The sequence below is a fragment of the Leishmania mexicana genome, chromosome 23 (genome assembly GCF_000234665.1).
Source record: "Leishmania mexicana MHOM/GT/2001/U1103 complete genome, chromosome 23".
In the NCBI taxonomy this organism is placed as follows: domain Eukaryota; phylum Euglenozoa; class Kinetoplastea; order Trypanosomatida; family Trypanosomatidae; genus Leishmania; species Leishmania mexicana.
Genome location: NC_018327.1, coordinates 460,231 through 470,581, shown reverse-complemented (window position 1 = coordinate 470,581; position 10,351 = coordinate 460,231). Strand labels below are relative to the sequence as shown.

At 58.9% G+C, this 10,351-nt stretch overlaps 2 protein-coding genes across 2 annotated transcripts; both read left to right on the top strand.

The window, feature by feature from the left end:
• Nucleotides 1-2,697: 2,697 nt before the first annotated feature.
• On the top strand, nt 2,698-5,970 carry LMXM_23_1010 (conserved hypothetical protein; the record flags this gene model as incomplete). The annotated part of the gene is made up of 1 exon (XM_003875686.1): nt 2,698-5,970. The coding sequence occupies one exon, from the start codon at nt 2,698-2,700 to the stop codon at nt 5,968-5,970; it is 3,273 nt and encodes a 1,090-aa protein (XP_003875735.1).
• A 2,585-nt stretch (nt 5,971-8,555) lies between these two features.
• Nucleotides 8,556-9,254, top strand: LMXM_23_1000 (hypothetical protein, unknown function; the record flags this gene model as incomplete). The annotated part of the gene is made up of 1 exon (XM_003875685.1): nt 8,556-9,254. The coding sequence occupies one exon, from the start codon at nt 8,556-8,558 to the stop codon at nt 9,252-9,254; it is 699 nt and encodes a 232-aa protein (XP_003875734.1).
• Between the last annotated feature and the right edge of the window lie 1,097 nt (nt 9,255-10,351).

Below are 10,351 nucleotides of genomic sequence, written 5' to 3'. Positions count from 1 at the left end.
AATGAGCGCGAAAAAAAATCAAAAAAAGCCGAGGCGGGAGGGGGAGGGAGGAGGTGGTCAAGGCAGAGCTGCAGGATGCGGTGGAAAGCGAAAACGTTCTGCGGAGGAGGGGGAGGGTGGACACGAGAGACACGGTATACTGTCGTTGAAGACGTCGAAACACGACTAGCTCTCTCTGTGTGGGTGTGTGCGCGTAGGTGCATAGCACCTGTGCGTCCCTCTATTTATCTCTCTGCACCCTCCCCCCATTTTCCCTCCTGCACTTCTCCATCCCGAACTACTCCCTCTCTTCATTGCTCAGCGATGGCGCTTGAAGCGGCAGCCCCCCTCATCACGCCATCTGCTGGGGCTGCAGCCTAGTTACTGCGTGCTACCTCCCTCCTGTCCTTTGGACGGTTGGTTGCATGCACAGCTTGCCCCATCGTATCCGCCTTTGAGCGCTCTTCAACTTTCCTTCTCCTCCGCCTCCTCACTATTTCTGCCTGTCCCCTACACAGATACAATACCTGCCTTCTCTCCCTCTTCGTGTCCTATCGTGGGTTGGTGTCCTCTCTGCCGCCCCACCCCCGCTCTGCACCAACGTCACACATAGATCACACGTAGCATAGGAGTCGGGGCTCCCTCTATTCCTTTTTCTCTGTGTTCTCTTGGTTACCGTATTCTGCCCCCCCCCCCTCCTCCGCTCACCCTTCCCCGCCAACCTTTCTCCCCCCGTCATCCCCTTCCCCTGTCGGTGTCTCTCCGTTTGGGCGCTGAATCTACTGTGGCGCTGCGCCTCCTTCCCGGCCGGTTCTGCGATCACTCCCGCGCTCTCTCTCTCGCTCTCTCGCTCTCTCGCCTTCCCCATTGCCTGTTCCGAGCGGGTGCGCTAGCCCCTGCTCAGTCCATTTTCGCCAAAGACGGTGAGACAGCCACGTGGAAGCGACACCTCTCTCTCGCCTTGCTCGCCTCACCCCCTTCCGTTTCGTCGACGTCGTCGCCATCGGTTTGCACACGCAAGACCTGCCTCCAAGCAACGCCACCTTCCGCGGCCTTACACACATACGCCAGCACAGAACGGTGGTCGAAGGGGACGCGGTGACCGCCATCAGTAGCGCAGCCCCGCGTCCCGCACCGGTGGGAGCAGCGAAGCAAGTAAGGGTGATAAGGCACCGTAAGCACCGCCACGGCACGCGCGCAATCGAAACCTGCGAAAGAGGGAAGCAGCGAGAAGAGAACACACACCCACACACAAAGGCTAAGGGGCTCCCACAGTGGCTGTGCGCTTTCTGCACCCAGTCTGAGCCCCGCGGTGGCGCGTTCTGCCTCTTTCCCCAGCGTTAACCGTCGCTGTCTGATCGCTCCACACAAAAGCGGCCGACTGGTCCCTCCCCTCTTCACTACCGCCTCATCGCCCTCTTCTCGTTTCGGGTTGCGCCTGCTGTCGGTGGACGGTGCGACACACCAGGAGTGGCAAGCACAAGAGGAGGAGACCGAGAGGGCAAAGCGGAAGATCCTTCTCTATTAAGCCGCGTGCGCGCTTCTACATCGGTGACGCAACACAATACCTCCACCAACACTCTACGTGACGCTGAGGGGCACCGAAGCAACGCGAGGGAAACGCAACGCGTGTACAGCTCCATCAGCGTGAGTCCTCTCCCCCCTCCTCCCCCTCCCCTTCCGCTCCCCTCTCTCCGCCTTGGTGCGTGTGCTTGTGTTACCGCTGCGAAGCGAGGTGGGAGTTTGCTGTCTCTTCTTCCCCTTGTTTTTCCTTCGCTCTCGCAAGACGTTTTCCTCTCTTCCGTGGGAGCGTGTAACCCCTAATAGTTAAGAAGAGGGAGAGGGAGAGGGGGCGGGGAGGGGCACGCATCAGGCACGCGTGCATCACGCAAGAGACGAAGAAAAGTCGACAACATAACCGAGGAAGACACTAATTTCTTGTTGCACTGTCGTGTGAAGACTTCTCCCCCCTCCTCCGGCCTGCATCACGATCTTTCTCTCACTCTCTCTGTGCGTTCTTTTCATGTGCTGCGCCTGACTTCTCGTGTATCTGTGCTCGCGTGGCTCTCGCTTTTGCTGTGGGCGTGTGTCTGCCTCTGGGCGAAGCGGTGACCGGTATCCGTGCAGATCTTCTCGTTTCTCTTGCACACGCACGCACACACTCTGTTGTGTGTTGACGCGTCCCCTTCTCCCGCCTTGTCCCCTTTCTCTTGGTTCTACGCTTGCTGTTTTCAGGCGTTTTGCGTTTCTTCCCGTTTCCTTTGTGTGTGTGTGTGTGTTTTGGTGTATGCGCGTGTGTGGGTGTGCCCGTGTACGCTTGTCTTCTCGGTTTGGCTTCCGCGCGCGCGTCCTCCCCTTCCGTCTTTTTTTTCTTTCACTGCCCGATTCCTTTCCTCCGTTTTTCGTTCTCCCTGTTGCCACCTCCATTCATCGCACCGCACGGCCCCCCCTCCCTCCCTCCCTTCCTCCTTTCCTCGTCTCGCTTGCCTGACGCGTGCATCGGCGTCGGTGCCTGTCGCGCTTTGTATCGGTGTGCCTGTGCTGTCTTTTCCGATCTGAGAAACGGGTGAGTGGCGAAGGCTCACCAGCGCGCATTTTCTTTGTTTCTTTGCGTTGGTGAAGGGGGGAGACGAAAACAGGAGGTCGCCATAGACGTCGACCACGCGTGAGTGGTTGACCTGGGCCGTCTTCTCGTCTACTGTACACATCGTTGTCGTCATGAGCATGGTTGCCCCTCCGTCAACCTTCGCCGAGGCGGGAATACCGCTGCACGCGAAGCTGCTCAGCGCTGTGGAGGCTGATGGGCAGGCCATCACGCCGACACCGCTGCTCATTCGGGTTCTGCGACGGACAGCGCTTGACTTTGCCGACGTTATCGTAGATGGCCGCTGCGCAACGGGCACTCGCCAGGTGGGCAGTGCCGCTGCCGTTTGGGTCCACAACACGAACGCTAGAGCCAACGCCTCGCAAGCAGGAGCTGGATCCTCTTCGAAATCGCCGCAGCAGACGGCAGGCGGCAACAAGGCGTCATCTCCGGGCACCGGAGACGCGAACAGCGACAAGACGGTGCCCCTGTACCGTACCGAGGCGGCGCTTAGCGAGTGCCGCTCACTCCTTGTCCTGTACACGCTGCACTGCCTCCTGAGTGCCACTCAGGAGCCGAGCACGGACGGTGGCCGCAGTAGCAGCGACAGCAGTGCCCATGTCCGCGCGGATGCGGATGGGCGCGTTCAGCAGCTACCACTCGCCGCGCGTAACTGGGCACCGGAGGTGTCGATCATTCTCGCTGAGACGGAGGCGAGTGCGGTGGAGCTGCACTGCATGTGCAAGTCTCTCGGTGAAACCTGTGGGCTCCGTTTGAATGCTGTGCTGCAGGTCGGCGACAAACCCCCCGCATCCCTCGTGCTGTCGCCCGCTACGCCAGTCACGGAGCAGGACACGGCAAATCCCGAGGTCAGTGCTACGCCGGCTGGTGCCAGCGACGCCAGCAAGGATGAGGAAGGCGGCGACATCAGCCGCACCGCCAAGAAGACGACCTCAGCGGGTGCGCGGCCGCACCTGGTCTCCATCATCGTCACAACCGCACAAGGGTTTCTGAAGTGGAACTTGAGCGCGCTACTGAGCGCTGGCGTGGATGTTGCTGTTGCCGGCAGCGGCACAGCCACGGCGGCTGCCGAATCGGCAACAGATGCTGCCAGCACTGGTGCCACAGCGGCCGCTGAACCCTCGCCGAGCCCTGAAATGCGGCGGGTGCACCCCCACATTGCATCGATCGTGGTGGAGGAGATGGGAGGGGCGAGTGTCACCTCTCCGATGGGGGTCGACAAGGCGGTGCAGCAGTGGCGCGAGGTGCACCACACTTTGTACGTGGCGGTACTGCGGCAGAACCCGCGCTATGTGCCAGCGGCGCACCTGCACCCCCACTACATGTGGGTCTGCCGTGGACCCGTTTCTCACCTGCCTGCCACGCTGCGGCAGTGCTTCAGCCGGCGCAGCCGTCGGTACTACCAAATCCAGCCCTCCACGTACATCAGCCCCTTGGCCGTTGCCCTTATGCCGCACCCGCATGAGGGGCTTAGCTCACCAGCCGAGTCTCTGGGTATACGCCTCGTACTATCGCAGAACCAGGCTGACAAGGAGGCGCAGCTGCGTCGCATCGTGACGGACCGCAGCGGTCTCTTCCACCGTGTGCTTTTGCTCACGCACAACAAGGAGGTCGCCCAGCTCAGCGCTTTGATCGCGAGCTGGGGTGTGTCAAAGGAAGCCCCAACCGCGTCAACGGTGTCGGCGTCGTCCTCGAACAGCGTTGTATTTAGCCGGCGCATGGACAGCCTAGGGGCTCAGCAGCAGTGCCACGCGGCGTACCTGCAGAGCTGCGAGGCGGCCGAGCGGGTCTTGCCAGCCGCAGCGGCGACGTCGTCGTTGTTGCCGTATACCTCCCCTGTCGTCGTCACCCTCGTTGCGTGGGACGCGCTGACGTCGCTCGACATAATGGATGTGGACGTTATTATCCAGTACTACCCACCTCAGAAGTCGCTGACGGACCAGGAGTGGGCGGAGTTCATCCAGGTCCTGCACACCACCGTCGATGGGGAGCGCGAGATCGAGCTGTCGCTGCGGCAAAACCGCCAAATCAAGGAGGGTAACATTCAGGAGAAGCTGCAGCAGCTGCGGGAGGGCACGACCACGGGAGCAGCGAAGTCAGCGGAGGGATCTAAGCAGCCGCAGCGTCCGCTGCCGGTGCTCGTGACACTGATGTTGGCAGCGGACTTTACCCTCTCTGCTTACTTTCTTCACCAGTACATGTACAGCGGCGCCACCGGCACCCTGACCCGCGCTGCCACAGCCACGTCACTCACGTCGACCGGCCCGGCTCCTGGCCGCCCGGGGGTGCAGGAGCCCGTGGAGTACCCGTTGCCGGTGCTAGACATTTCTCCTAAGCATCCGTACTTTATTCCGCTAGTATGCGGGCACACAGGTGACGTTGAGTGGCCAGCGACGGCACCCGGCTCACCACCGCGACCGCGCACCGCGACAGCTGGCGTCAACGGCGCTGAAGAAAACCTGATGCTAACACTCACGTCAGGCGAGGCGATTACAGTGAAAAAAGTCCTGGTGGCGAAGCTGCAGAAGGAGCAACGGCAGCTTGACGGTTTCACAAGCTTATCGGGCACGGCCGCGGCGGCCAATAGTGTGGGCTTCCCTGGAAACTCTTCTCTCGGTGCCGCTTCGTCACCAGTGCAGCTCTTGGCGCAGGGCAACATTGCCATGACTGCCAACGCTGCGAGTGGAGGGAGCGCCAACCTCAGCTCCAGCGGCAGCGGTGGGGCCGAGCGTAACTCTTTCGCAAAGATGGTGAAAAATTCTGGCGTAGCAACGGCAAACTACGCATCTAGCGCCGCCGCCGGAGTTGCGAGCCCTGGCGCCGCGACTGCCACGGGTATCGGTGCCAGCGGCGTGCGAGCTAATAGCCGTGGAAATGCCGGCGCAGGCACTGGTGCGGCCGACGGTAGTAGCGGCAACAACAACCAACGCCAGCATCAGCAGCGCGGAGGCGGGGGTGGTAAGGAGTCCGCTTCATCCGTCCAAAATAGCGGTGGCGGTGGCAGTAACAGCAACAACAGGTGCGCACGCTCCTCGGCAGCGCAGAACAGCAACACCGGCGGCCGAGGCGGGAGCAATGGAAAAGACGGCACCAATGCAAACACCAACGGCAGTCCGAGCAACAGCACCTCTGCTGCTCAGGCTGCCGCAACAGCATCTGGCGGTGTGATCGCGCCTGGCAGCAGGAAAGAGAACGAGGCAGGCAACACAACAACACGAAGCCCGTTGGCAAGCAAGTCCGGCGCCTCGTGCCCTCATGTCGCATGCGCCGGGGCGAAAGATGTGGGCAGCGGCAGTGGCGGCGATGGGAAGAGCACCTCCAGCAAGCGCCGCTCCCGCAACACACGAGGAAAGAAGCAGCAACAGCCGTCTCCATCATCGAGCTGAGCTGAGCTGTGTGTGTGTGGAGGGGGGACGACGGGCTTTTTTGCTGTCTTACTCGCTCTACGACGTCTTCTCCCTCGCTCCGCGTTTTGGCCCCCCCCCCTCCTCCCACCAAGTCTTTCCTCTTAGCCATGAAAAGTGGCAGAGCGAGTAGAGTTGTAGGAGAGTCGGGAGTCCCTGCCTGTCTTTCTGCCTGCATACGCCTGTGTGTCTGCATGCATGGACTTCAAAAGTATGGCGCTCTTCCGTCTCACGTAATGCGTCTCTGTTGCATGTGTGCATGTGCGCTTCTGTTCTCCGCTTCTTCGTGTTCATTTCACAAAGGACTCGCTGGTGCAGCCTTGCCCTTGTCTATCTATATCTATCCATATATATATGGATAGATGGATATATGTCTATTCATATTTATTTTCCCAGTTTTCATCGTCCTCTCGTCCTTTCGCCTTAACTATGGCGTCATCATACTTTACCCCCCCCCTCCCCATCCACACCTCCGCAAAGCACGTAAGCACTTTATGAGAGGGACGAACATGGAAGCGTGTGTGTGTGTTTGTGCGTCCTTCTTTGGACGCCGCACTTTGTTTGTGGCTCTGCAGGACGGCCCCGTTTTGTACTTCTCTCTTTCTTATTTTCCTCGCACCTGTCCTTTCCGCTCCTTGTCGGTTGTTTGGACTCGGGGCGGGGCGGGGGGAGGGGAAGCTTCCTCCTCCTTTGGTGACTCTGTTCTGCATGATTCAAAAAAAAACGCTTCTGTGTACGTTTCTGTGCGTCGTGTGCGTCGTGTGCGTCGTGTCTGTGTGCGCGTGCGTGTCTTTCGTGTCGTTCGTCTCCTCGTCACTCTTCTTGTCGTCGCTTTTCCTTTTATCGCTTGAGGTGTCCTCCTCTTTCGTTTTGCGGTGTGCATGCGCATGTGCTCTGCCTCCTTTGTTGCCGTGTGTGTGTGTGTGTGCCGAACCTTCCCCTTCCCCTTCCTGTTCTCTGTCCTTGTCCCGTCCTCTTTTCCTCGTTAAGTAGTTGAAGGGAAGGGACAAAAAGGCGAGCCTGGTGCGCGTGCGTGTTTTGCTCGGCTCTTGTTGCCCTCCTCGTCTTTTTTTTTTCATTTTATTTTTGTCTTTGCCGTTTATGTTTGAGTGTAATGGGGTTGTCGACGCAGCACACTTGGGGACTGTTTCTTTCTGGGCTTTTCCTGTCGCTCTGCCTTGCGCCTCTGGGGTCTGTGCCCCCCCCCCCCCCCAACACTCCCCCTACCTCCCTACCTACTCCCCCCTACCTCTCTTCGCACATGTTCGTGTGCTCCGTCCCTGTGTTTGTGCACGGATGATATGTGTCGTGCATTGCGCTCTTTTCGACTTTGTGTCATCGGTGAGGGCCGCGGTGATGTTCGGTGCTTTTCCTTGTCATTTCATCGATGTCGTTTTCCCTTAGTCTCGTTCTTCTGTGTGTGTGTGTGTGTGTGGACTCGTGTGCTCTCTTCTCTTCCTGTATCGGTGGCGGTGGCGAGGGATGAATAATAGTCGGAGCGCGTCTGTGCGTGTGTGCACGTGTTGCACCTTTTGCATACAGGCTTGCAGGGGTGCGTAGTCGTCAGTGTCTGTGCTCGCACAGCTGCTGCTCTCTTTTTATGATTGATTTCGTCTTGTCGTTTTCCGTTTTCTGTGAAGAGGGCGTCGATCATGGCGGCCCCCCTCCTCCCCCCTCCTCCTCCTCTCCAACAACGAAAACGTGTGTGACGCGGAGTCGACTCCAACTGTGCCGTGTCTCTCCGGGTGTTCGCCTGTGGTGCTTTCCTTGTCGTGTCGTAGGCGTGTGTGTGTGTGCCGTGGTGGCCCGGGGGGGAGGGTGGCGGGGGGGGGAGTGCTCACTTTATATTCTGTCGTGGTGTTTGGTGTTGGACGAAGTTGCACAAAACAACGAAACGATGGGCTTTGAGGCCCTCGCGATGGACGAGTTTTGCCCACACGGGTAGGGGCGTATGTCGCGGACTGCACGCGTGCCCACTGCAACCGCGCTACGGTGTGGCATATATGCCCCTTTTTCCATCTGTTTTGGTGCCTTGGTGAGGCTTTGCGTGTGCGTGTTACGCACGAACAAGCATCGTAACAAACATGTAGGACTCGTGTCGTCGGCTCGGTTCACATACTGTCGCCCATTCCTTCTCTTGCTCGCCTCTTTGCCCCTTCACGATGTGCTCAGTGTTCACAGCTGTGCGCGTTCGCGTTCACACGCCCCCCCTCCCCCCACACACACAGACACACAACGCGCTCCTCCATCTCTCTCCCCCTCTACTTCTACTGCTGAGCCTGTGCACCCCTTTTCGTGTCTTTGTCTTTCTATCGCGGTGTTCGCCACCACTGTTCTGGCCTTTGGCGTCTTTTCCATCTGCCCTGTTTTGTTGTGTGTGTCTTGTGCCCTGTGCGCCTCCCCGTCTTTCCGTCCCTCTCTTTCCATCTCTCGCCTGCGTACCTCCCTTGGCGGCAGGGACGTGCACGCACGCCCGCAGACATCGCTGGAGCCGCTTCCTGTAGAGCCGAAAACGCTAGCAGACGGAAAGCAAGCTCGCAGTCAAGGGTTTCACCCCGCAGGAGAAAATGCCGAAGTCATCGGCCCCGGATGAGCACAAGGTCCTCATCAAGAAGCTCACGCATGCTTGCGCCAGCTACGACTCCGCGGCGAAGAAGTACCTCGCCGCCGTAAAGGCGTTGGACTCCTCCTTGGAGGCCTTGGCCGTCTCCGTCCGCGAGCTCTCGCAGGGGGAGGAGAGCGAGGACGCTATCGTCAGCGCCGACAGGTTCTGCACGTCAGTGGATCGGCATATGGCCGGCTCCTGTGGTGGTGGATCATCTGGCCACAACAGGTCACAGCGGCTTTCCGATTCGACCGCCGTCGACGGCGCAGAATACCCCTTCGCTGTTTACATGAGTGATTTCACGCGCGAGGTTTCCTCTGGCGTCGGAGAGCTCAAGGAGGCCCTCAAGAAAATCGAGAAGTGTTGTTCAAGGCAGGAGGACCTCGTCAGCAAGTACAACAAAAAGCGCAGCGACGTGGACGCGATGGAGATGAAGCTGGCCAAGAAGAATCAGAGTATTTCGTCCAACGAGAAGTTCTCCTCCAAGGTGGCTGATCGCGACGCCTTGAAGGTGCAGGTGGACGCCGGTGAGAGAGAATTCAGAACCGAGTACATGTCACTGGTGCAGAGGCGCACTCAAGTCCTCTTGCAAGTTGTCCATGGCATGCGAACGCACTCGTCAAAGTACTACTCACACTTGTCCAAGACAATGCAGGCTTGAGGAGGGGACGCGAGTTGCAGCAGCAGCCACAACACATGGTGTGTTGTGGTTCGTGATAGACTCACTACAGTACGCGCGCACCGATGCCCCTCCCCCTCCCCCTTCCGTGTGTGTAGGTGCATGTGTGGGATTCGCCATGACGGTGCGTCACCTCCATCCACGAAGCGGAGCAACACGTACCCCGGAGAGGAGAGCGGACACACACATATATATATATATACATGCATAGTCGGCCCCGGGTCTTATCAACACGCAATGTTGAGTGGCACAACAGTCGAAGCACGACACACGCACACACGCCCTCCCCCTCCCCCCTCCCTCTCCTTTTTTTGGTTGGTTTTCTACCCTTCTCTTGCTCATGGTCATCTCTTCGCATGTTTGCCTCCTCCTCTCCTGCCGAATGTCTCCATCATCTCTATCGAATTCTCTGCCCCTCCCCCCTTTGGTGTGTCTCTGTCTGTGTGTCTTGTGGGCACCACCTCCTGCTCTTCCCCGAGTCATGACGTTTTTGGCGTTTTTGTGCGCATCGTTGCTTCATCTCGTTTTCCCTTTGTGTGTGCGTGTGCGTGCGTGCGTGTGTGTGTGTGTGTGTTGTTTGGCTGCACGGAGCGGGTACGCCGGCGCCGAGTGTGACATACTCCCCGCATGCACCCACCCACCCACCCACACGCATAAGTATATACGAGCTGTTTTTCTGTGTAACACGTCATTCTGACCAGTCGACGCGTATATACGCATGCGACCGCAGCACACTTGCCTCTGTTGCACCACGGCTATGTGAACGGCACCGGACCCACGAATATCCTGTCACGTTGCTCAGCCCACTTCATGAAGCATAGGCTCAGTCCAGCATTACGCTCCACATCACCGCAATTCAACGAAAACGGGAACAAAGGTGCGTGGATGCCCATGTTTGTCGTGGTATGGACACAAGACGTAATTAGCCCGTCCAAACGTGATCGTGACCGCAGCTCTCCTCCGCACAGCACCAGCACGGGGCCTCTCAGTCGACATCAAGGGTCTGCCAGCCATACTTGAGGGAAGGCTGGGCAGGCTTTCGGCTTCCCCACAGAGTTGATGCCAGACCCTGATATCAC